Here is a 27541-nt window from a genome sequence, read left to right as displayed (position 1 = left end):
GACAATTATAAAATGGAGTAATTTGGCATCTGAAATCTTTAAACCCCCTCTAGATCTTAATATGATTCAATGATAATTAGACTATGGAACTAGATGTTGAAATAATCTATTACTGACTGAAATTATCTAGTAGAAAGCAATATCTATGCTGTGTTATATTAGCAGTGATTGATATGGTAATATAATTTGAAGAATCTCAGAGGTAACTATAATTTCATGCAAAAAAAGAATTATTATCCTTCTATAATAAATATTTTGTCCAGCTTGCTTAGTAGTAAATATTTGCCATTAAGTTTTTGGCTCTCTGATTTCTGCCCAATGGGCACCAGAGTTGGTATTCTCTCCTTGTTTTTTTGTGTATAAGTATCTAACACAAAGATTCTTTACTAACTTACTATGCTCTCTTTGTCTATCTATACCTGTGTCATCTGTGTGAACTTAATAGCACTATGTTGCTTTTAACTATTTGTGTAATGTAGGCTAACTGTGTAGATATTTCAAAGAAAGACAAGCGGGTCACAAGACGATGGAGAACAAAAAGCGTCAGCAAAGATGCAAAAATACAACTTCAGGTACTGAATTCATGTTATTCTTTCCTTCCTTCTCCCTAATGATATCAATTTAACATGTTAGCCAGTACTCACAGTTGGGTGAGGTAGCCTGTTACTTTATATCCAATGCTATGGGACACCCAGTTGTATAAAGTAGCACAACGTATCCCCGAACAAATGTCAGGTTTTTAAAAGTATCTCACATACAGTTATATTTAAGCTCCTTTTGAAGGATATAATCCCAAGAAACAGAGGTCCAAACTTTTTGAAATTTTTGAATCCCTATAATGTGGTTCATTCTTTGACTTTTTCTCCAGCACCCACATCCATTTTGATCTTTTCTTTTTTCTGTCAAGGCCACCATCCTCCTTTCAAGTCATCACGGTCCTTGATTGTACTATTATACACGACTCCTTTCTTCTCCCTCCTGCCTTAGGACCAAAGTATGGTGTTGTGGGGTTTGGTTTTTTTAATTTTTTTTTTGTATATGTGGTCATTTTGGTAATTTTATATAAATCTCAAATGTTATTAGGATAATATAATAAAGGAAAATTAACATTGACATACCTATTGGGAATTCATGTTGAGCACAAAACATACTGAATTTTTCTCTATAGAATAGTTTTCCCTTGACTTTCTGAAACAGCAGAGCATCATAAAAGGTGCCATTCTGTCATGAACATATTTACTAATTATGCTTGAATCAGTTCTTTTATTTCTTGCTATATATTCCAAAAAGTTTTTGTGAATTTAGTTAGTTTTAACATCATTAATCTAATCATAAAAGCTTGTTTCAAACTTTTATCAAAAGTGATTGTATTTTTTTTATCTGTAGTTAGGATGGACTTTTCTTTCCTACCATCATGGCCTTTTAGACCTTCCCAATCTTTATACCTAAGCTCTTATGAGCCATGTTGAAACTAGAACAAAAACCTTGTAGTTTTTTAATTTTTTTTTGGTAAGAGGCTCTTGATTGATTGATTGTTTTCTCCTGTTTTCATTGCTGAATGATTGTTTTCTACTCATTAAATAAAGATGTTGAATATCTATTTATATAGATAAATGTTTACAGATATTTAAAATAGAAAGAACCTTTGCCACCAGGGAATCATAGCATTCTATATCATAAGGGACCATTGCAGAGTCATTTACTCATCAGCCAGCCTACCTTGTGTCAGTACATTCATTGTTCAGCACTACTCTATAAGAATAATTGGGCTTGTCATTTAGCTTTTCCTTTTTATTACTAATATAAAAAAATCAAAAGGTGCTCCTTTTCAAAATCATTGTTTGTCTTAAAAATAACAAAATCAGCCTTCTCTAATATTTTGTTCCGATTCTTATTTTATAACTAACATTCTTTTGCTTGCTTACTAATCTGATTTATAGAAAATAAATGTTTTGAAGTACTAAAAAGCCACATCTTCTTTTGTCAGCAAAGTCCGTTTCCCTTTGTTGTATAATTTTTGTGTGATTGTCCTTTTATTCGTAAAATTCATACCATTAAACAAAAATATTCCAAATAATTTCATGAGAAAATGGTGTAAGATGAGTTCTGGCAGTTTGACTTCCCATGAGCTTTTGAAGCATTTTGTGATTCAACACAAAAAACAAACAAATTAATACAACCGTGGATGTACCTACTACTTGGCTGAGAAAGTGGCTGCATTTTATGAATCAACATTAAACAAACAAAAGAAGCAAATGCCATATTAATATACATTTCTAAAAACCCCAAACTTGCTTTCCAAGCTGCCTTATTTACAGGTCGTTTGCTGAATGGAGCTGATTTTCGATTGACAGCCCTTTATAATCAGCCTGGTTTCCTTGCTGGAAGGGCTAGTGACATTCCTTTTGTAGTTCATGGGTTTTGTTTAAAAAAAAAAGTGAATACAGGTGCCTAGTTTTATCCTTGTATTAGGCACATCTCACTCTTAATCACAGGCTGTGTTTCAAATGAAGGAGAGAAGTTAAATTTTGTGGATTTGTTTTGGGTTATAAAACTTCAGAAGAAACAATGTCAAAGAGATGACAGTTTCTTCATTCACATCCAGCCATCTTAATGGTTGGGAAAGGGATTGGGGCTGGGTGGAAGTTGCTGAAAATTAGTCAAGTAGTCCTTGAGAGAAAAGGTGAAAGAATTTCATGCCAGTAACTGAAAAGGGTTGGGGCATTGGCGGGGGGGGGGAGAGTTGGAGAAATAATGTAGATTTAAATGTGAGAGTTTTATTTTACTCTTCAGGTAGAATCAGAAAGAGGGGGATTTAGACAATATCCAGCAATTATGTCATTCCACTCTGTATGGTAAAATCCAGTATATCTTAAGGGAAAAATATTGCTGAATTGGGTACCTTTTCACAGTGCCATGATATTCTCGTTGGTATCCATAGACCAACAAAACTCCTTTAGAAGCCTCAAGATCCATTCTTACTTCTTGGCCATATAAGTTTGTATTGTGGAAGGGGTGGGGTAGGGAATGGGAAGAAAAGGATGGAATTAAGGAAATGAAGGGACAAAGTTGAGCCATCAGTTTTTTGTTTTGTTAGATATGGATTTTCTGGGGCAGCTAGGTGGTGCAGTGGATAGAGCACTGGCTCTGGAGTCAGGAGGACCTGAGTTCAAATCCAGCCTCAGACACATAACATTCACTAGCTGTGTGACTCTGGGCAAGTCACTTAACCCCAATTGCCTCGGCAAAAAAAAAAGAAAAAGGAAAGATATGGATTTTCAGAAATTTGAGTTTGGGGTTTGCTAGAAAGGCATACATTTATTTTTTCCTACTCTGCTTCTCCTATTTTTTTCCCAAGTGTTTTTAAGGTTGATATTAAATCTTACACTGTTAATTAACTGTTGTAAAAATCATTAAAGGATTGAGAAATCTGTCTCTATCACCTTTTCCCTGTCTCATCCTTAAAATTCTGGCCTTTATCTTTCAAGGTCACATTGGTTAATGTTATTCCATAAATCCATTAGTTTGAGATAATTCTGTAGTTCATATCGCAGCCTCCACCTCCTACTATTGTTTGTTATTTTTTTGAGGGTCATCTGGATATTCAGGTTCTTTATTTATAATGGACTATATTTAGCACAGCTGTGGCAGGAGCTGTTTTGAGTGAATTAATGAAGCATGTCATTATATTTCAAATTAATAGACTTGGGCCAGTGTGGACTTGAATGCAATGTGTGCATGGGTGATTTAGGTGATTATGATCTCTGAATGGGTCAAATTATGCTAATTATTTCAGTGCAGGGGTCTTTTTTGGTTAGGTTATGTATGTGAATATATGTATTTCTTTAAGAAGCCATTTGGAGTCTGGCCCCCTATGGTTCTGAGCACGAGTCAGTGGAAAGCAGAATTTGTCCTAGGAAGTCCCGTGGGAGTGAGCCTTTTGGAGAAATACTTCCTATCTCCCACAGTTGACTTTTGTGTTTTAATGAAACCTAAAGACTGGCATACGATTGTAATTTGTGGATGTTTTAAATAGTTCACAGAAATATAGGAATACTGGAAGAAAGCTCCAGTGTGAAATGTAGTTGATAATGTTTGACACGTTAGCAGCATGAATTAAATGCTGGACATCTAGATGTGATAGGTAACTGGGAAAGGTATGCTGTCATGATGGATGCAGGCCATGAGTAATAGGAGGTGAATGATTGAATGTGAATGATTCACATGTAGCTCCTCTGTGTCTTCTAGGTGCTTAAATTACACTGTCAGAATAAGGTCATAATAATTTCTTTGCTCCTTTTTTGATACCTTAAGTATGACGGAATCCTAGATTAAGAAGTTTATATGAAGAATAAATTATTTTTGTGTGTATGTCACTATATATGTGTGTGTGTGTGTGTGTGTGTGTGTGTATACATATGTAACTATGTGTGTATACACAAACACATACATAGATATAAGCAGGAATTTTTTGAGAAAGGCAAGGGGGAAAGAACACTTAAAGGAGGCAAAAGAACTTAGTTTAAAATTAAATTCGGTTCAAAATTATGCTAAAATTCTTTATTTATGACTTGTTTTATAGTCACTTTTTTATTCTACAGTACATAGCATAAAATAAGTTAGACTGATCTTTTTTTTCTGTTAAAAACCCAGAGAATATGATCTGTCAGATCAATTCCAAGAAGTGAGGTTATTTAAATTCAGAGTGAGATTAGATCTCATAGCTGGAAATGGCCATAGGTAATTGGGAGGTCAATTTCTGGTCAAAGTAGAAAGGGGAAAAGGAATGGTCAGTCACCCCACAAGTGAAATCTGTTAGGGTTTTACACACTGGGAAGTTCAAGCATGAATTATTGACATGGAGGAGAATTCATGATGTGACTTTGTACACTGAAAAGTCTTTGGGTGAATCAGTTTTTCCTCTAGTTAATGTAGAAATTTCTGCATCTTACTAGGCCACCTAAGGATTTTATTATGTTGCAGGATCTGTCCTATTCTTCCTAGAAAAACTACTACTACTGCAGAAAATCTCATTATAAAGTACTGGCTATTTTTAGGTAGTAAGAGAGAGAACAAGAATCTTTCTTGACTAGTCCTTTTATCTCCCCATTCCCAACTTTCTAAGTTCCTTTAGGCTCCTAGGAAACCATTCATGATAGACTGTAATCAGTTGCTGAAGCTTTCTAAGGTTGTGTGATTTTAAAATCAACTCCATTGAAACTTCAGGTACTTCATAGCATCTTTACTTTCTAACTTCATATAACATCACATTAAAGAATGAAAATAACAGCTCAAATTTATTTTTAATTTTTTTGTTTAATCCCAGAGTTTACATATCAATTCATAATGCTTCAAATCCTAGGGTAGGGGAAGGGGTTTATTCAGCAAATAAACTTGAGACATTTAGGCATCTTGCAGTGAGAATAAGCAAGTTATCCTCACCAGCATGGATGCTGTCAAGCACTTCTTAATGTTAAGGGTTGGTGAAAGTAAAATTCAGTTAAAGACTCTCCGTCTCCCTTGTCTGATCATCTTCCATCCTTCCATCTCCCATGACCTCCTTTCCCATTCCTTGTTATCTCCTCCCTTCTCTTCTTCCATTCACTGTCAGGAAGGGCCACCTCCGAAAGGCCAATTCAGCACCACACGGCGCCGGCAGAGGCTAGCAGCGGCAGTGGCTACAACAGTGAGTGGATTTAAAACTCAAGGGATAGTTTTATAAGGATGGGAAATTGTATAAACAAAGTGTTAAATTTGGATACCCTGAAGTTGCCCTTTCTACCTTTATGTGATGGAGTCAGCCTTAACTCATTCTTTTTCTTCAGCATAATTAGGGCATGACCTTCCTCTGTCTGTCTTCTTGTATGCCAGTAGTCACACGTGTATATGCATGTATGTTATGGAGAATGCTGTTATCCAACCTTCAGACATAGGGAGTAAAAACAGACTTGAATGTCAACCCTTCTCCAGTGGCATTTCCTCAAATTACATTATTATTTTCCATAACATTGTTTTCAAAAACTTTTCTATTTGAACTTTGTTTTCCAGAGAAAAGCCACATTATCATAACTAGGATGTGTCTAGTTGGTTTCTGTTTTTGTTTGTTTTAATTATGGTAAGGCTATTTGAGACATCTGTGAACAGGGTAGAGGAAAAGAGAAGATGAATTCAGATGGGAATTCTAAATTGCACGAAAGAATTGACATCATAGATTTTGAAACAGAAGGTCTTTTAGAGGTTGTTTACTCCAGTAGCCTCATTTTCAAGATGAGGAAACTGAGGTCAAGTGAGGTTATAGGATTTGATGTAACTAGAAGGTTGAAGAGCCTGTGTTCAAACTTGGGGTCTCAGTGTCCAAATCTTGTGTTTTTTTTCATAAAGAGATGCTTTCTTCAGTTTCTCTTAGTAAGGGAAAAAAACATTTTATGTGAAACAAATGGAGATACCACATCAGTAGATAAAATATAAAAAGGATAAATAGCAAAAATAAGACATTTTTCTAGGCATTTTTTTAAAGTTTTTTTTTTTTAGAGGAGAGATGTTAAAATGAGGCCCAGAGAAGTCCAAGATAAAAGCTGTAAATATATTGAAATAGAGAAGCTTGCTAAACTGGAATTGAAAATAGGATTTAAAGATTTTAGGATAATGAGCTAAGATGTAAGTTCTTAAGCTGTGTGGGAGTAGATTGTGAGGATAAATTGAATAGTTTAACTAATACAAAAGCTGTTTGAGGCATGAAATATAAAGCAGAATATTTCTTTCACCAAAGCAGCGGAAATCTTCCATTTTCCCAGTTTATAAATTTATGAACTGAATTTATAACAGTTATATTAAGTAACATATTCTAGAGGTTAATTCCCTTATTTATGGCTTTTGATCATCAAAACACAATGAGTTGACAAGGCAGTTGCTTGCTAGTCCCATGAAAAGTTTTTTGTTTGGAAAACCTTTAGCATTTATAAAAAAGGCCCAGATGTTATTAGGAGGATAATTAATTAAACTATCGAGTAATGGTCTTCTGTATCATATCTGGGTTTTTAGTTGAGTTGGCTGAAACTTGCATTTCGTTACTAAATTAAACAATTTCTTGGACATTGTAAGAGGACAGACAACATTTTTTCACCATCTGTTTTGTAAATGCTTGAATAAATTAAAATGAATAATTTTGAAATTCATGTATACCTGTTGTTTTAATGAAATGATAGTCATTTCAAGTGCTGTCAGTAATATGATCCCTCTAATTGGGCTCACCTTGAAAGGAATACTCAAACACTGTGATTAAACGAAATTGAATTTTGTCTGTATAGATATAGTTTATACTTAAATATTCAGGTACATATATACACGGATGTATGCATATACTACACACACACACATATAATAATTATGTTCCACACAAATGCTGTATTATTCCCTAGTCAGACAAGTAAATTCTGGATGCCACATTTTAGGAAAGACATTCACACACTGGAGAGTATCCAGAGGAAAACAACCAGAATAGCAAGGAGCCTCAAGTCTTTGCCATATCAGGATTGGTTACAGGAACTAAACATTTTATCCTGGAGAAGAAAGGCTCTGGAAAGACCTGATAGCTGTCTTCTAGTAGTTAAAAAGTCTTCCTCTGTAAGAAGGATCGTCTTGTTCTTTCTTTTACAAGAAGTTGGAACTAGGAACAAGGGTGAAGGTTGGAAAGACACATATTTGAACTTGGTATCAGGAGAAAGCCTCCTAACAATTAGAGGTGCGCGCCCCCCCCCAATGGAATGAGCTATGCCTGACTCCTAAGGTAGTAGGCCCTGCCTTATTGAAGGTCTGCAGACAAAGACTCGATGGCCACTTGATGACATCTTGTTCTAGTGTCAAGTATAGGATGGACTCCATAATTACTGAAGCATCTTCTAATTCTGTGATTCTCTGATGCATCTACTAAAAGCTTGTAAATAGGTAAAGTAGATGATAATAAGATAATAAAATGTTCCAGCAGTGTAGCTTAACTTAAATAAGGCATATACATTTTACATTTACAAATACAGAATTAAATTTACATCAATTATAAATTAAAATATATTGCATATTAATTTAATACATTACTTAAAATTTACATTATAAATTTTACATTAATAAAGTAAGAAAATTCAGAAGACTGCAGAGAGAAGATTTATTTGGTATAAAATACAAATTTCAATTTTATGTCCTTTTGAAATACATATTCTTTCTTTATTATCCTTCAGTGCACTGTGTACTTCTAAGAGATCAGAAAATAATTTTGAAAAACTGCCTGGCTTGTTAATAAAGAAATTATATTTATATATAATGAAGATAAGAATCAGTATGGTATAGGGAATGCTGGTCTTAGCATTGTACAAGCCCTGGTTCAAGTCCTATCTCTAACACATGCTATCTGTGTGATGAGGGCAAGTCACTTAACCACTAGTAACTACCTCCATACAACTCTTTTAGACTATAAGTTGCGGATGAATTGGAAATCTGCGTCAGGAGAGTGGGAGTTTCCATATGGGGAGTGCCCTGTAACAATGAAATCACAAATCCAAAACCTTCTATTCCTAGTGATACTCACGTGCAAGTTAATACATCACCCGTGATGTCACTGGTCCTCTTCCAGAATGAAGGACGAACAACAAATATCATCAGGCCAACATTTAACATCCTTTTTGAAAAGCTGGTAAAAAATTGAAAACAGAAAAACCTTTTTTTAGATTCTAAATGGAAATGTAAACAGAGAGAAAAATAGAAGTTCATTTTGGCAGACCATTGATGAAAGTCCTTTGTGAATCATCTTCCCTTTTAATATTTAAAGAAATTCTGCATGAGGAAAAGAATAAGAATCCAACTCTTGGAGACCTTTGCCCAATTAGAGTTAGGCAGAGACTGACAGATAATATGGTGAAAAAGGGAAATATGTGGTTCAACTTTCCAAAAGGTTTGATTTATTTTTAGCAAGTATGAAGAAGCTTTTCTTCAGTCAGCAGTATTGGCATCTGTAGTGATAGGAAGAGGTCTCTTAAAAGGAAGGGAAGTATGCTTTTGCGCAGCCCAAGAGACAGTAAACTCAAGGACACAGTCTGTTTATGGAAGCACTGCTAGCCCCTTGGGAAAATCTATTGCAAAGTGAAACTACATGAATGTATAGTCATATATGTGTGGCTACAGTGTGTATGAAATGCAGTGCATTTCATTCCATTCGTGTGTAATATGTTTGATAAAATCATCTTGTGTTTGAAATATATATTTCCTTGTAGTTATATTATATGAGTTTGGGATATTGTTCACACACAGTGGGCAACCATAATACTTGCTTTTTCTTTTTTGTCTTATCATTATAAGGCAAGTGCTTTGAAGATTGTTAATATGTTCCTGAGTCTACAGGCCCAGTCTGGCATAGGCCTCTCTCAAGGCCTAAAGAAAAACAAGCACATATAACAACCTGATATTGTGACAGTTGATTCAGATTTTATAAGTAGAGGTCTGGTGTGTCACATTTCCTTTTCTCAGCTTTTGGCCAAATGTCCTTGACTTGATTCCGTGCATCGCACTATGAATGATAATCAGTGCTCATATTCCTCTCCTTTGCTGTCAGCCAGCAGTCACTCTTCATTTTCAGTCTCATAGTTTTTAAAATGCTGAGGTGTAGTGGAAACACAATCCATGAAAGTACCGTGACCCTTAAAATAGAAGAGTACAATTGTCTTCAGTTTGCTGTCCGCAAAAAATGCTTGTATTTTATATAGAGCACAAAACCATCCAATCTGATACGTGTCAGAAGATGGCGTGATGAGATGCTTGTCTTTCCTAATTCTTGGATTCTCTATGCAGGTTCCTTTCAGTGCAACAATGTCCCCTGTTCGGCTGCATTCCTCCAACCCCAACCTTTGTGCAGATATTGAATTTCAGACTCCCCCAAGCCACCTGACTGACCCCCTAGAAACTTCCACAGATTACACAAAGCTTCAAGAAGAATTTTGTCTCATTGCTCAGAAAGGTAAGCTACAGGTCTGTAATATATCTTCCCTGAAAGCACTCTTGGTTAGAGTTGGCCATTCTCCCTCTCTCTCTTTCTCTCCTCCTTTTTCTCTTTTCTCTTTCTCCATTGTTCTTTTACTCTCTCCTCTCTCTCATTTTTCAAGGCAAAGGCATTTACTCTCTCTTTTTTTTTCAAAGCAAAGACATTTACTGAAATGACATAACATGAACAGTAATGCCAGAAAATTTCCACAAACTTATAGTATACTCTTTTATAATTGCACTGAGAAGCAGAGGCAAAAGTAGGTACTTATACATAGAGAATACTAATATAGAGGCACACATGTAAGGAACACAAATGGCAAAGGCAATTAATTCATATTTATGACAGTAAAAGGCCCCCTTTCTGCCATTAAATCTGCCATTTTCTCTTTTCATCTTAGGCAGGAATGCTGGCTATGTTAATTAGTTGGATTACAAAATGACATTTTATTTTTATGCCTTTTCCCTGTGGGCATGTCAGAAACCGTATGTATGTAGTCACATATATGTGCCTACAATGTGTACAGTACATTTCATTCTGCTATTACTCTACTGGTATGGAATGTATTTGATGAAGTCATCTTGTGTTGAAAATATTTTTTCTTATACTTATATATTAGCTTGGGATATTTTTCACACACAGTGGAAAACCACAATATCTGTTTTGTCTCTGTATTTCATCTTTATGGGACAGGAGCCTTGATTACGTGGTTCAGAACACTATCCAAACCATAGGAAGATCTGTTAGGAACCCTAGGGGGGAAAAACACTGAAGTAAATGGGCCTACGAATGTGAATGTCAATCAGTTTTGATTGAACTAAGTGTCAGTGTAAATACTTTAAAATCAGTATCTGACTGATCTCAGTGTCTTTCATATATGGGCTTGGAGTCAGAAGATCTGGGTTCAAATCCAGCCTCTGATGGGGCAGCTAGGTGGTGCAGTAGATAGAGCACTGGCCCTGGACTCAGACCAAACACTTGATACTTACTCACTGTGTGACCCTGGGCAAGTCACTTAACCCCAATTGCCTGAAAACAAACAAACAAATCCAGCCTCTTCCTCTTAGAATCTGTGAGAACTTAGAGTTCTCTTGGCCTTGATTTCTTCATCTGTAAAAATAAAGGGGTTGCCCGAGATGGCTTCTAAGGCCCCTTTTTAGCGCCAAGTCTATGAGTCTCTGTTGCTATTTATTAGGTACTAATTCATATGCAGGGCAGCCGAGTGGCACAGTGGATAAGAGTGTTGGGCTTGGAGTCAGAAAGACCTGAGTTCAAATGTGTCCTCAGATACTTACCAGCTGTGTGACCCTAGGCAAGTCACTTAACCCTGTTTGCCTCAGTTTCTTCATCTGTGAGCTGGAGAAGAAAATGGCAAACCACTCTAGTATCTTTGCTAAGAAAACCCCAAATGAAGTAATGAAAAATCGGACCTGACTAAACAACAACAAGAAATTAATATACAATTCATCTACAATTTATATACAATTTATATACAATACTAAGACAGATAACATTCAATTCAACAAGCAGTTAAGAAGTAGTACAAGAAGCTAACTAGCATTTATTAAGCGCCTACTATGTTCCAGGAACTGGGCTAAACATTTTACAAATATCATCTCATTTGTAGTAAATGCCTATCAAGTGCGAAATACTCTGTTAGGTACTAGAACTAGGATTTTTTTTATAAGTCTGTAAGTAAGCAGTCACATCTTTAGTATGATTAGGGGTTACCTGGGAGATACCCAAAATCCCATACATCTCTAGCTTTGTAATGTTTCCATTACACAAATGAATCATTATAGAGGTTCATTCCTTTGGAGACACTACTGGCATCCAGTCATCTTCCTTTAAAAACACAAGTTTTCCCTTGAGGAACAACGTTAAGATGCTATCAGTAACATCTAATTGTGAATTAACTCTCCAGATCACTTCCTTTCACTTTCCTTTTTTCAGGCTGGGCTGGAAGTCAGTACAGTTTGGAAGCCTGAGGCACTGTTAGGAGTAGGCCTAGGTGCAATGCCAAAGATGCAGACCCTGAAGATACAAGTGACAGGGTCAAAAGCTAAGTTGGAGTGTGAAGAATAGAGGAGAATTCTATCAGAGGACAGGAATTAGTGCAGAAATGGGAGCAAATTTGCCAACTTCACAGCTTTTCCTAGGGTTGACCCTTATGCCGTGGTTAAAGCATCTAAGTTTTTTTTGGCATGGTCTCAATGACATTTCTTTTGGAGGCTTAAATGTGTCTTCCCTTACATCTGTGCATAGTGGTGACATGGATTGACCACTCAGTGTTTTGCCTTTTGCAGTCCAGGTATACCTGGTAACATGGCTTCGAGAGGGTACTTGTTAATGCATCTTACCAACAGCAAAGAGAAAATGACAAATGATTAGAGCTCTGAGCAAGCATGGTCCAGTTCCTTGAAATCCTGGCTCTCTTCTTAAATTGCAGCTTCAATAGAATTCTAAAGCCTCTATTGAAACTACATTTTTCTTTCTAGAAAGAAGCGCAAGTCTATAAATCCTTCTTCCTAGAAAGTAAGACATTCTCATAATGATTAGGTGACTTCTCTAGAAATAACCACTTTAAAAAAATAAATGGGGGAATTTGGCTTCTAAGGCTGTTTCTTGGATCAGGGCCCACAGATCTTATTCCTTCACCTGAGATTTATCACTACTGGAATAGGACCTCTGTGAACAGATGCAAAATACCAGTGCGGGGCTAGAGATGAGAAGATGCTGCTGCCGTTTTAAAAAGTGGTATTCTTTTGTTTTTATATTCATTTTTATAACACACAACAGCCTTAGGTTTGTTATTAAAAAACAAGAACACCTTTTTTTATGAGCAAATTGCTGAAGTACTACTTTATTTTTAAAAGAAAAATATTTGAGAATTCTAAAGCAAATTAAATCTATATGCTGTTTTGGTATCAGTGGACACAGTTTCAGAGTCTGAGTAAGATTTCACAAGGGACAGAAATCTTCAACGATTGGCTTTTCAAAATCAATAAAATCCATAGATTTTACCATTTCTTTTAGTTTTCTGCTTCATTTTGATTTAAAACAAGCACTCCATTCACCAAGCCCTCTGTGTTCTAGATCACTGAGGCAAGGCAAGAGTTGATTTTGTTCTCTTACCTAAGACAAAACCACGGCAAATTTCTCACCACTGGAAAGCATGACGCTCTTTATTCCAAAACAAAATGCTAAAGTCCCTTCCCTCCAGGATCAAATATAAAATTGTGTATTTGACATTCAGAACCTTTCATAGCCCATCCTCTTCCATGTTTCCCATCTTCTTACACCTTCCTCCTCTCCTGCCCATCCAGTATTTTCAGGGTCTGTTCCTCATGCCTTATCTCTGCCTCTTGACTTCCTTCAAGTCCCAGCTAAAATCCCATCACATACAAGAAGCCTTCTCTAATACAAAAAGCCTTTCCTCAGTGTTAGTGACTTCTCTCTTTTCTCTCATCTGTTCTCTGTACATCATTTTTGTATATAGTTTGCATGTGTCTTCCCCCACTAGACTCCTTGAAAGGAGGGACTTTTATGCCTTTTTTGTATCCCCAGTGTTCGGCACATAGTAGGCATTTAATGCTTATTGACTAATTAATGGACTGACTTTGGGCAACAATTCATGATAAAAACCACACAACAGTTCATAGATAGTGTAGTGAAAGCTTTATTTTTGCCACCCCTTCCCACTCCCAAATAATAGTTTTGAATGTTAATTACTGTTATCACTCAGCCCCCCTTTTTTTAGTTTATCTGATGCCAAACTTTAAAATTTTCTTCTCTGATTAACCCTTTTTTGCATCATTGTTATTCATTTTCTTCTCAAATGTAGATATTCTGACATTCACTTTTGAGGATAACATTTAATTAGGTTGTATTAATTTTAAATTATTAGTTATTGAAAAGAAATAGAAAAGGTTCCTAGTAACTAGAAAAGAAATATTTCATTTCCAGGTAATCTTTGATGCAATTAAGAATTATTGTACTCTCCACAGCAACAGGACACCCTTAGATGTGCTAATGTATCATTTGTAGCCACTGCTAAAAAATAAAAATAAAAAACGGACTTTCTGAAAACACTGTTTTGTTTTTTTTCTTTCATTCTCCTTCCCCTTCAGTGCATTCCCTTTTGAAGTCAGCTTTTAACAGCATAGCTATTGAGAAAGAAAAGCTAAAACAGATGGTTTCTGAACAAGATCACAATCAAGGCCATAGCACACAGATGGCAAGACTCAGACAATCGCTTTCTCAGGTAGGTTCTTGCTTTGTTTCTGCATGCATGCCACATTGCCCCAGAGTACAGAGGGGCCACAGGGACAGAAGCATCCCTGCTAGAGAGTCTGCAGATCATGGGTGTAGTCATGAGGTGATTTAGTGACAATGTGTCTTCATCTGCAATTCTGCTACCATGACCAAAGATGAAGGAGAAGAGCACACTCATTCTCCAGGTGGTGTTAAAGCAAGCTCTAAGTTTTCATAAAAATAAAACCTTACTTGGTAGTATACTGTTATTATTTTTTTGCCCTTTTCGACCCTGGTACCTACCTGCCTTCTTAAGGTTATTTAGAGTAACTCCTACTTTTAGTGTGATCTAAAGTTGCTACTTTTAATGTGTAAGTAATTAATTAAGTAAAAATAAATAATTAACAGTAATGCAGTGTTCATTTGTAGATTCTACCCCTATCCCAGCTAATATATTTTTAATGCATTGAAAAATCTTGAAAGTAACTATCATTCTTTTCTTTCTTTCTGCTTGATCAACCAGTTGTAATTGTTCTCTTAGAATTTCTTTCCCTTCCACTTAGAAAAACATCCCCGACATCCTGACTCAACTTTATTTTTGTTATATGATAAATATGAATTATACATAGGGGCAGCTAGGTGGCGCAGTGGATAAAGTGCCAACCTGGAGTCAGGAAGACTCATCAAATCTAGCCTCCGACACTTACTAAGCTGTGTGACCCAGGGCAAGTCACTTAACCCTGATTGCCTTAGTTCCTCATCTGTAAAATGATCTGGAGAAGGAAATGGCAAACCACTCCAGTATCTTTGCCAAGAAAACCCCAAATGGGGTCATGAAGAGTTGGGCATGAGTGAATAACAAAATGCATTATGTAATGAAATTTGCTTATATCAAATTATTGTGCATATTAAATTTAAAAGTCCTGCCAGAAATTCTTTAGACTGTCTGTACTTTGAGCTTTTCTACCCCATGCAGAAGTACTTCATCTGAATACCCATATTTACCTTTCTCTTCATTTGACCTATCCATCTACCCTCTTAAAGTCTTAAAGTCTTGTGAGAACTCAATGTTATGCAACTTTATGTTGAGAACTCAGTGTTTATGTAAAATATTGTTCACTTCTTGGTGCCTTGGATCAGAGCGATGGAGCAAACAAATCCTGGGTAAGTGGCTTCCTGTACGTATCAGATTCTGCTTGAATATTTCCCCTTGGTCCGTAAAACTTAGACTTGGACAAACATCATTATATTTGGTGCCACTGCAGTATCGTTTATTTTGTAGGTTTGGTTATGGCTGTCTTTTATTGTTCCTGCACATAGGACAAAATTATGGTCAATTAATTTACACATGCTGCTTTAAGCCTCAAATTCAAATGATCTTCCATAGCTTGATCAGTAAAAGTGGCCAACTTTCCATCTGCAGAATAACCCTTTTTACAAGTATTAATTTGTTGTTGTTTCTCCCAGAATGCTCACAGGCAAATAGCCACTAAACACTCAGGCAGTATTTAATTGATGGTCAGGATGACTGTTTTGATTGTAGAGTGAGTATGAAAGATAGGACAAGTAATCGTCTTGGAAACAAGTGAAAATTTTCATTTTGCTGCCCCTGGAAATATCACAGCTCTCTCTTCCACTGGTGGAACGAAAGTAGTATGGATAGTGATTGTTACTAAAAGGAGGGATACATAAAAGAAATCTGATAAAGAGTTAAGGGTAATTTTTCTCAACAGCAATGATTGAGAGAAATAGTGAGCCAGTAAGAACATTCTTTTTAAACAAAGATGATTATATCAAGTGCATTAATTGAGATAGTATGAGCAGGATCAAGGTGCTCTTTCAGATATAGTTATTGTAAATTCTCATAAGACTGGACTCTTAAGTTATTCTGGCAAGAAATATTAATAAAAATTCATTGTCAGACTCTAGCCCTTTTCCCATGGCATTGCTTATCTTTCCAAATAACATTTTTTTAAAAAGCTGCAAAAGTAATATAGCATTATTCTATTTATGTGACCCTTTTTCAGGCCAAATTCTTCATTGACCATGTTAGTTTCACAAAAATTTTCCCATGTTTGGGAAACTCCTTTTTAAAATATCAACAATTATATTCACCTTACCCTCAAAGAATTGAGAAACTATTGAGGGATGTAGTTGAATGATCCCAAGATTAAAACACTCCATTTGTGAATTCTAATGCTACATTTTACCATTTTGAAATGGAAATAATCCTTCCAGAAGCCTTGATAATAAGTGTTCAAATAAAGTCTGTGTAGTACATAGTTACACCTTTGAGAATTCTAAGACCATATGATAATTACTACTGGAATGACCCAAAGAGCAGTTATCATAGGTTCTTGGAATTTACAAGGATCTTAGAGGTTGTCTCATCCATTTTCCTACCATAAATAATGGGATGTTTTACAATATTAGTGACAAATGATTATTGAGGTACTGCTTAAATTCAGTAACAAGGAAATCACTTCTGCAGAAGATACCTCACAATATTATTAAACAGTTGTAGATTTTAGAAAAGCCTTTCTTATGTTAAGCCTAAATCTATCTCCTTTCGACTTTCACCTATCTGTTCTAGTTCTACCTTCTGGAATGGGTCTTTTCCTTCTTCTGGACAACCCTTCTAGACCGACTTGAGGATAGCTATTTCTCTGTTTAGTCTTTCATCTTCAGGCATAATTCCTCAGTTTTTTTTTTCACCTCAGACCTTCTTGAATATCTTAGTTATCCATCCTTGATGGATAAAGATATAATGAAAGAATAAAATCTTGTTAATACATCTTTTGACCTATACTAATTATAAAATCTTACTATGATTAGGATTGTGATAACCCTAGTTTGTTATTGTAGCTCTTAAAAGTGTATGTAGCACCAGGAAATGATCATAATGGTTTTTGTGTTTTTTCAACACAGCAGAGTATGGCAGGAAAAACTTTCTTGGCAGTTAGACGTTATCCTTCATTAATACAGTCTAAGATTCATTGGGTTTATGGCTTTTCTTTTAAGGCAGACTTATCATGCCATTGGTTCATATTAAGTTAATAGTCTTAGATCTTTTTTCCTTAAATTATTCAGGCCCCATCTTTCCTATCCTGTACTCTGCAATTTATTTAAACCCTGCTGAGTTTTTTTAACTGCATATTTTATTAAAATTATATGGGTATATATTTTCAGATTATCAAAGCATGCGAATATTTCAAAGGTCTCTTGACATGATATAATGGAAGAACCATTGGTCTTAGAATAAGAAGACCTGGGTTTTGAGTCCTACCTCTTATTAGCAATGTGACTGTGGACAGATCACTTAACTTCCCTGAGCTTCAGTCTCCTATAAAATGGAAAAAAAAAATCCTGCATTACCTATTTCATGAGTTGTGTGAGGAAAGTACTTTACAAAACATGATAGTAGTAGTAGTACTGGTGGTAGTAGTAGTAGTAGTTGTTGTTGTTGTTGTAATAGTAGTAATAGTAGTAGCACTAGTAGTGGTACCAGTTTAGCAAACTTCATGATCAGTGTATAAAGCATGTAGCATGTAAAGAACATGTAATGCTCTTCATTATATATTTAGCAAAAATGTTACCTGCCATGTCCAAGTAGTTGTTTATAACCTTGGTCACTCTAAGGATGTACTTTAAGAAGCATTCCTTTCCTAATATAACTTAAATAAGCTCATTTTAAAAGATTTTGTTGACCATCTACTATGTGTAAGACACTACACTAGGTCCTGTATGTGTGGATTCACATGCGCACATACAACACACACACACACACACACACACACACAAATGCACGCAGTGTATTTATGTGTACATACATACCTATTATTTATGCTTCTGAACTTGGCTTGCATTTTGAGAATCAGAAATGTTATTTAATATTAAAGTAGATTTTGGATTTACACTCATCAAACAGGGTATTTTGTGGTAGTATCTCTTTATAAAAGATTTTTTTCTACAGCTCGTAGTATGTGTATTTAATGGATTCATTCTGTAGATTCTTCCTACATACCTACTATGTGCTAAAGACTACAGACTCATTGTTTGTGTTTGTATATATGCCCACATTTATGCATATTTGTACATTTATCATAAACACTGCTGCTGCTTACACTCTTGAAACTTTAAAATTGGCTTATGTGTGTGGAGACAGAAATGTTGGCTGATATTATATTAGGTTCTGGATTTATGCCTAGAGAAGAGGACATTTTATATTGGTGTCTCTTTATAAATGACTAAATTCCAAATCAGTCATATTGCATGTTCTGTTTAAAATCAAACCTTCTGTAAAAGATTTAAGCATTCTTAGTATGAATTAGTATAACTGGATTAGTATAACTATTAATTCATTCCACTTGATGTTAGCCCCTCTCTTCAATAAATTGATCTTGATCTCTGTAGTTAGTTTTATCTTTGACTACAAAACTCATGCACAGCAATAGGAGTTCTGCATGAGAATGTAAGAGTTAAAAACTGACTCAGCATTTATAGTAGTATTATTAAAATGTCAGTCATCCAGCCTCAGACGCTTTCTAGCTATGTGGGCAAGTCACTTAACCCCGAGTGCCTGCTGCACCCTAAAAAAAAAAATGTCAGTCATATGATGAGTACCCATTTTTTTCATCAAAGTCAATGTACCTATAGCACATTTTTGAGTTTGAAAAAGCCATTCCAGATATCATCATTTCCTAGCATGGTCACATAGAAGTACCATTTTCCTGGAACTTAGTCAAGTTTCATGAGTCCTATTCTTCATTAGATGTCCTATGTATTTACAAAAAAATAAAATAACTGCAAATGGCTTGTCATAGCTCACTTTTAGAGGTCTCAAGTTCATGCTTTCACTTCAGGTACTTTCTTTGAACCAGAGCTTAATATATTCTTATCCAAAAGGTTTCAGTTTACAAACTTTGCCCTAAACTCATTTTATTATACTCTCTCTCTCATCTGACTTACATTAACTAAACTGTTCCTTTTAGAAACCAAGTTTTATTGAGTAAAATGTGGGTATGGTAGTTCTTCCCCCAGTGATGGAAAGTGTGCAAATATGCCAGCAATATGGGCAGGGGGGGACTGGACAGAATCTGGGATCGCTGGTTCAGTCTTTCTGACTTCAGGCATTTGTGTTTGTTCCAGGGCTTTCAGAGCAGAACATTTTTAAGGACAAGGAAGCAGTTGTGACTATGTTTGTACCCTCAGGAGAAGGGCCATGGAAAAATTAATGGGTCATGCAAAGTTTACGTAGGCAAGATGTGATTGTGTTCAGACTGCCCTAAGAAGAGGGAGTTTGTGAGCATGCTTGATGGAGAGGCAAACCAAAACCAAACCTAATAGTTTGAATGAATTTGTATTCATCAGGCCAGCATTTGACTGTTTGTAGTATACCTGTCATGATTTGGGCTGAATAAAGGGTTATTTCTTTGTAAATGGTGTGCTGCGGGATCAGATGATGAGCCTAAACATTACATATCTCTTAAAGCAGTCCTATTGGCCAAGACATCACCATAGCTTTTCCTTACTTGCCAGTGTGTTATGTTACATTAGGCAGTTTCCTTCCCCCCCCGCCCCACTTCCAGCGGTATAGTTTAACACCATACTTTTGGTGTCAGCTTCTCCATCATTCCATTCATTTACTGGACCCCATTCTCTTGATTTGTTTTGATAGCTATTCATTAAGGCAGCACTTCTCTGAGAATACCAGTCTCTCAGATATTACAGAGGGAGACGATAGAGTTCTGAAAGTGAGTCATGGGAACCAGTAGTAAGAAGAAAAAATGTTAGTGAAACTGTAGGCATTATCTAAATGAGTGATAATAACAGTTTGTGCTGGAGGTTAGCTGTAAAATGAGGCTTACAGCATTTCATTTAGTACTTGATATCAGTGAGCCTCATAGCTCTCTGTGAGGTAAGTGATCAGGATAAAATAAGGTAACAATCTAAGAATGGCTGAGAACGGGGCTGTTTGCATGCTGGGATGACTGCTCTTGAGATTGCCCTCCCCTGTGACTGTATGTTTATTTCTGTGTTCTATGCTATCTGAAAACAACAGTTCTTCTACCGCTGCATATATGTTATCAATAACAATATTTTGCACATTGTTGTTACTTTCCAAAATCCAAGTCATTAGCTACTGGAAGAGACCTTGAGAGATTATCTAATATTCTCCTCTGTCTTTGGGGCAAGACCTTATTTAAACTCCTGAGGGCAGATAAGAGTCTAACCCATTAGATTCTTCAAAGCTTCTAAAAAAGAGGATTCTGTAATTTGCTTTAATATTGGTATTGTTTTTAGATTCTCACTGTCAGGAAATTTTCCCTTATGTTTCAAATCTTAATCTATCATGCAGCTGCTAGCCATATTGTTTCAGTAGAGCTGATCATCCATTTGGATAAGAGGTGGCTGGAGATTGATTTTAATTACACTACACGTGGTGGCTCAGTTCATAGCCACCCAACAACAGTCACACATAGTTGGGGGGTGTGTGTGTGTGTGTGTGTGTGTGTGTGTGTGTGTGTGTGTGTGTACCTCCCAATGGAGAAACTCTTCACTGGTTGGTATCTGTAACTTGTAGTTTTACTGAGTTGCCTGGGTCACTGAGAGATTAAGTGACTTTTCTCAGTGATCGCATAGCTATTATGTGTTAGAGGCACACTTGAGCCCTGCCTTGGGAGCAGATAACTGTATGTATATATAAGTATACAAGCACACGTAGGCAACATATCTATATTTTATTGGCTATCTTTCTATGTGTATGTTTCTGTAGATATGTGTGTATGTTTGTATAGTTGGTGGCTACAAAGATCTTGATACACAGAGCAACTTCAGTATATTTCAGACTATGATGGAGTTAAGAACATCCAAGCTTATTCATAGGTATTACAGAAGTCACGGAGACAATGGGGAATATTTTAAAGTCCCTACTAACTGGGATTCCTTCCCAGGATAAATGGCCAAAGGCACTTTGGGGAAGTGTACTATTAAAATTCTTCTGAAAATTTATTTTTATCTTGAATTAAGGAATAACAATGATTTTTTTTTACTTGCCAAAGTTCCAAGAATATGGAAAGCAGGCACCTTTTCTTCTAAGTGCAGGAAATTAATCTAGTGGTTTATTTTCCTTTATTTTAGCAAGCCACTTTGTTTTCATCCAAGTAGTTATCTGTTTTCTCAAAGTAGGGAACACACTTCCTCTGTCATATTCTTTTACCTGACTGCACTACTACCCTTATGCCCCCAACCTGGCCACTTATAGTTTTGTGTCAACTCTTTCCCACATTTCTAGGGCAAAGGAGTAAAGTCAGATAACCAGAGTACAAAGCCTAATTAACTATCTCCCTATAATAGAAAATGTGTGTCTAACTATATCAATGTTATTGTAAAATGCTTGGAACTCTCTTTGGGGCCCATTCTATAGGGATCCTCTAGGGCTCCTGGAATTCCAGTTCTAGTTAGGGTCCAAAGAGGGTCCCACTTTACACCAAACTCCATGTAATAGCAGGTAGTTTTATGAGGAAGTCCCAAAGCACTGAAAGTTACACACTGGAAGAAAAGTTGCATAGTGTATTATAGAAAGATCTTTCCACTTAGATTATAAGCTCCGTGAGGTAGTGTCTCCAGTACTTAGCACAGTTCCTGGTACATAGTGCACTTAATAAGTGCTTGCCCTTCCTTCCTTTCTTTTTCCCTTCCTTCATTCCTTCTATCTATCCAGCCTGAGACCTTTCCTAGATGCATGACCCTGGGCAAATGATTAACCTCTGCTTGCCTCAGTTTCTTTAACTGAGTAAAATGGGGATAATAACAGCACCTACTTCACAGGGTTGTCATGAAGATTAATGAGATAGTATTTGTAAAGTGCTTAGCACAATGCCTGGCACATAGTATGTGCTATGTAAATGTTTATTCCCCTTCCCCACCCTCATCTATCCTGGGAGTCTGGTTACCTGCTTTCCACACCTTGGTCTATACTATACTTGGTCCCTCTGTGTGACCTCGGGCAAGTCACTTAATTTCTGGGCCCCGTTTTCCTCATTTATGTTTGTCATAATCATTTATATTAAATGATCTCTAAGGTCCCTTTTGGTTTAGTACTCTAAGTCATGTGAGATTAAGGCAACTGAGATTTTTGTGTTATGTTCTTTGTAGCAGCTGTCTGCATTTTTGGTGTTCAATAAGGAGGCAACTTTTGATCTTCTGGTATATCTGTGTATTTACATGAGATAGCTTATTACTTGCAGACTAATCTTCAATGATTCCATAACCATTCATATTCTAATTGTGAACCTGGTGCTGTAGTTTCTCATGTTACTGAAACATTGCCCATCTCATTAAAAATAGACTGAAACTCACCTCAGTAAATGGAAGCAATTTCTTTATTCATTTCATTCCAAAGTCAGTTCCAAGATGTTCATCTTTCACTCAAATAATTTCTGAGTTTTGGAAAATAGCACGGAAATTGAAGGAGCCAACTTTCTCTGCCAGTAGATCATTCTAATGTTCTTCATTCATGAAAGAGGCTGGAAAAAAATAATATATATGTGGTGGTAGCATAGGCCTAAAAATAGCAGACCTAGATCTTCTGGTGAAAAGGAATTAAATGGTTTGTTCTTTGGAGATATAGGAATTCTTTCAGGTGGCAAGATGACATTTACTAAATGGCATTAAGTACTAAACGGATTTCCTCATATCATGTAAGAATGAATATGTCTTTATTAGGCCATTTATTTCCTTCTCACCACTAGGCTTTGGCCTAGCATGCTTTTGAGAGAAGAGTGTGATATAATTTGCTGCTCTTGCTTTTTTGAGAAGTTAGTCTATGCCACACCTGTGTGTCTGCTCTATTGTATGCCTGCTTACTAATTTGAAATTACATGTGTAATTTTTGTTGTTTTAAGGCACTTAACCAGAATGCCGAGCTGCGGAGTCGCTTAAACCGGATACATTCAGAGTCTGTTATTTGTGATCAAGTTGTCAGTGTAAATATTATTCCTAGCCCTGATGAGGTAAGCCTTTGGTCTTTGATGGCTTTATACAGTATTTAGCGTATTGAGATCCATGGCTTAATTTTTTTTTCTTTTTCTTTTTTTAACAGTTCTTTTACTGTTGGTAAAATATGACTTATCTGAATATTTGTGCAGCAGACAATTTTGTTTTCTTTAGAGTGAAAGAACAGTCTTGGAGTTTGACATCTTATGGAGCCTTTGTCTTTTGTCTAAGTCTGCTTTATTGATGTTTGGATAATGTGATCAGCCTTTTTGTTGTCTTATTTCTGTCCTAAATTGTGAAATTTTTTTTTGTATCTATCACAGTAACCCTTTCTTTAAAGTGTTCACCAGGCATTTTAATTTGAAGATTCAGATTAAATTTCCATAATCATAGTGCCTTAAATGTTTTCCTGGTCTACTTTGTGATGACATGAAATGAAGACAGGAGAAAGGAGGAGAATATTTAGCACAAATCTAAAATTTTCAGTTCTTAATGATGTTTCCTGTGATTTCATACCCATAATGTGCATTGCCTGATTTCCCTTCCCCAAAAATAAAAATAAGAAAAGTCATGTGCATGTGATCGCAGTGAGATTGTTTCAGTTAATTCAAAGGCTTTTACTTTCTTAGAAAACTGAGCAAGTAGAGATACCTGCCTTACCAATTAGTTGCTTAACAAATATTGCTTAACAAGTAAAGCTGTCCTCTCTTTTAGTGGGCCGTTCTGTCTTCACACCACTGGCCTGCAGATTTTTTTCACTCTATGTCTCCTCATGCCCTTTATTATCATATTTTGTCCTGTCTGCCCACAGTCTTTGAATTTGAGTAATTTAACACTATAACTCTTCAATGTGAAGGAGTAGGCAGTATGGCAGAGTACATAGCTAGCTTAGAAGCCTGGATTACCTAGCCTTACCTCTGACATATACTGTCTGTGTGATCCTGGGTAAGTCACTTAACCTTAAACCAGGCAACTCATTAAGACTCTTAAGTCATATAGCAAGTGCAGGTCTGCATTGATAGAGTGAATTTCCTCTCTCTTGGATGTAGCCTAGCAGGCATAACTTCAGTGGTGACAGAACTGAGTATTAGAATTTAGGGGGGTTTTGTGTAAGCAACTTTCATCTGCTCCTATAACAAAATTTCATTCCCATCTTACTTGACTAGAAGTTGAAAATCAATTCACTTCCCACCTGAAGTTTGCCAAACACTTTTGAATACTTGAGGTTAAAAGGAAAGAAATGTTTCCAGTATTAAAACTGGTAAAACATAGTACCTTAGCAATAAAGATGAGGAGAGCTCTGGTTCAGGACTCTGTTAAGTTATATTTCCATTCTTCAAGGATCTGTGATTTCGATGGTTTATGTACTCCACCCACTGATATAGACTATAAACCTTCTAAGCCTTAGTAGCTTTATTCAGGAGTTTCTGTGGCCAGATAAATTCATTGGACTGGTAACCAGTCTTCTGCTGATAAGCCTTTCTGTACTTGACTAGGTTGAAATAGCACTATGGGATTTAGAGACCTTGGATTAGATAATCTCCAGCTCCTCTTTGCAAATGAAAGACCCAAGACCCTGAGTGGTTAAGATGACCTGCCCAAGTCCACAGAGATAATGTGTGGGAGAGCTAGATTTCAGGACTAGAATTCAGACTCCAACATCCTGGTATGTTTTCCTGGACGTCTCCAGTTCACAGGCAACAATCATACAGCCTGTTTGCCACAGTAGATTTTTTTTCTTCTTCTAGAAACATGCAGTCAGTTATTCGCCGCTTCTACCTGAATGAAATGTTGTTCGAATACTGAAGTACTGTAACAGATGACACCCTTGCATTTTGTTTCTTTGTAGCCTGGGGAGCAAATCCATGTCAGTCTCCCTCTATCACAGCAAGCTGCTAATGAGAGCCGGCTCTCTATGTCTGAATCTGTCTCGGAGTTCTTTGATGCCCAGGAGGTACTTCTCTCAGCTAGCTCGTCAGAAAATGAGGTAAGTGATGAGGCTATTACCTTTTTGTAGTCTTTCCTACCGGAGGTTACCAACTTGAGTTGGAGAAAAAAACACCAAATATGGACATTTTTTTCCCCTTTCAAATTAGAGCTGCTGTTGTACCTCTGTTGAAAGCACAAATATTTTTCAAAACCAAAATATCTCTCCCTGGCTACCACTTATCTGTGACATCCATTAGGATGGCTGGTATGCTACTACTACTTGTATCCTTAGTACTCACCACAGTGTTTTGCACACCGTAAGTGCTTTTGATAAATTATTTTGCAGAAAACATCTGGGTAAAGTTATTCTTAGGGTTCATTAAAATTTGGGGTAATTAGTGAGACCAATATGTGTGCCATGTATCTCTCTCAGTGAGGAATTTCAGACCTGTTTATTCCATATGAACAAGATTCCTTCTGTAAATATGTATTATATATATACTTTCTGGTGAACTTGGGATCTTGGGATCTTTTGACCTTGACAGGGAAAACCAGTAATTCATGCAAAGGTTTCTTCCAGAAAATAGGGCTGTATTTCCTAGAATATAGAATTCAAATTTACATTGCTTACGTAAGGGAAATTTTAGCTCAAAGACAATTATAGTGATCTATCAGACAAGTTCTTTGCATGAAGAACTTAGTTCTACAAAATTCTAACAATAATTCCCAAGCACACACACACACACACACACAAAATGGAGATAGGTAGGGTATATATCTTCCTAAGTCCCTGATGGACCATTTCTGGAATTTGGAGTTCATTTAAATTCCTGGTCAAGTAAAGTGAAGAAAGAGAAAAGATTAAGAAATTCCAAGTAAGAATTACAGAAAAGTCAAGCTACAAGTCACATTAGGAGACATTTAGTAAAATGCCCATTATTTCACAGATGAAGCTTAGAAAAGTGAAGTGTGACCAAGATCAGGGGACTAAATAGTGACTGATATATCACCAGATAACACATATTTTGATGTGGGTTTTTATCCAGTGTCTGATAGATGTGACCTTGGACATATTGTAACTTTTCTGAACCTCAGTTTCCTCATTTGTAAAATAGGGGTAATGGTGCCTGCAGCACCTACTTCATGCAGCTGTTATATGATCAATCTACCACCTATCACCACATTATAAGCCAGATTGCTCTTTTGCACAGTGTCTTTTGGCAGTTCTTAGAAACAACCACAGGCAAGTGCTTCATAAACCTTAAAGTACATCAGCTATTGTTATTTTTTATCATCCAAGGTCACTATCGAGTAAATGTCAGGATGAGTCTGAGTCTCTTGACTCTAAGGCTAGTGCTTTTAAGGAGACTCATGAGCCTTTCAATTCCAGCATCCTGAAGACTTAAAACTCTCTAGTCCCAAAGATCTCTGAGCACAAATGAGCAAACAAGAGAATATATCTTTAAGGTTCACCTTTGTTTTGTAGCTTTATGATCCATTCAGTTCTCCCACTGGCAGCCATCCCTTCATGTGTTACCTGAGGGGGGAGGAAAGAGAGGGAGAGGCAGAGAGTGGGAAGGGAATGGAGGAAGATGAGGAGGAGGGAGTTTGCTTGTACTTCCGAGGAAAATGGAGTAGGAATAGAGGAGGAATAAAGTGTTTCCTAATTCATTTGATTAAATTTGGGAATTGCCTTTCCCATTCCAATGGTGTGTGTCCTGTTTATAAACTCTTCTCTGAGGAGGATGGGGTAGAAGGAAGAAGAGGTGAGAAAGAGAAAGGTGGTTTCTTTCTATCTTTGCTTCAGGCCTTTGTAATATTCTCTAATCAGAACTACTCTCTGCTCTTCGTATTCTGTCTTTCTTCCTTGCCTCCAGTCACAGAAAAAGTAGGCAACCTCCTCTTGACAAAGCTAAATGTTTTACTTATGTCCTTAGTCCCTTTCCCTCCCAGCTTCCTTGTGACCTTGTTGCATCCATCATTCCCTCTCTTCTTCTTTCATCTTCAGTCTGTTCCACGCCATTGCCTCCTTGCCCTCTGTCAACAAACATCTTCTTCTCAGGCTGCCTTCATATGTCTCCTGCTCCCTTCTGAGGACCAGCTTAGGCTCAAACTTCAAAGACCCTTGCTTTTTCATTCTCTCTAACCCCTGATAGCCAATTAGTTGGTAATACTGTTTGGTTTTACTTTTGCAATATCATCCCATCATGTGATGCCGCCTTATCTCCACCATAATAGTTAAAGGACCTCAACATCTCCCAGCTGGACTCTCATATTCTCTTGTGTCATGTTTATTTTTGTTCCTTTTTTACCCTCCCTGTTAGATTTTTAAGATCC

The 27541-nt window shown here is 36.5% G+C and overlaps 1 protein-coding gene across 1 annotated transcript in view; it reads left to right on the top strand.

Moving 5' to 3' along the window:
- OSBPL6 (oxysterol binding protein like 6) overlaps positions 1-27541 on the top strand; it is a 264946-nt gene that overhangs the window by 196048 nt on the left and 41357 nt on the right. The window contains 6 exon segments of the mRNA XM_020991055.2: positions 480-572; positions 5612-5686; positions 9835-10000; positions 14155-14288; positions 23185-23292; positions 25125-25262. Coding sequence (XP_020846714.1) covers positions 480-572; positions 5612-5686; positions 9835-10000; positions 14155-14288; positions 23185-23292; positions 25125-25262 — 714 coding nt within the window.

This window comes from Phascolarctos cinereus, unplaced genomic scaffold (genome assembly GCF_003287225.1).
Source record: "Phascolarctos cinereus isolate Bilbo 61053 unplaced genomic scaffold, phaCin_HiC Scaffold_726;HRSCAF=1367, whole genome shotgun sequence".
Taxonomy (NCBI): Eukaryota; Metazoa; Chordata; class Mammalia; order Diprotodontia; family Phascolarctidae; genus Phascolarctos; species Phascolarctos cinereus.
This window is presented reverse-complemented; position numbering and strand designations above follow the sequence as displayed.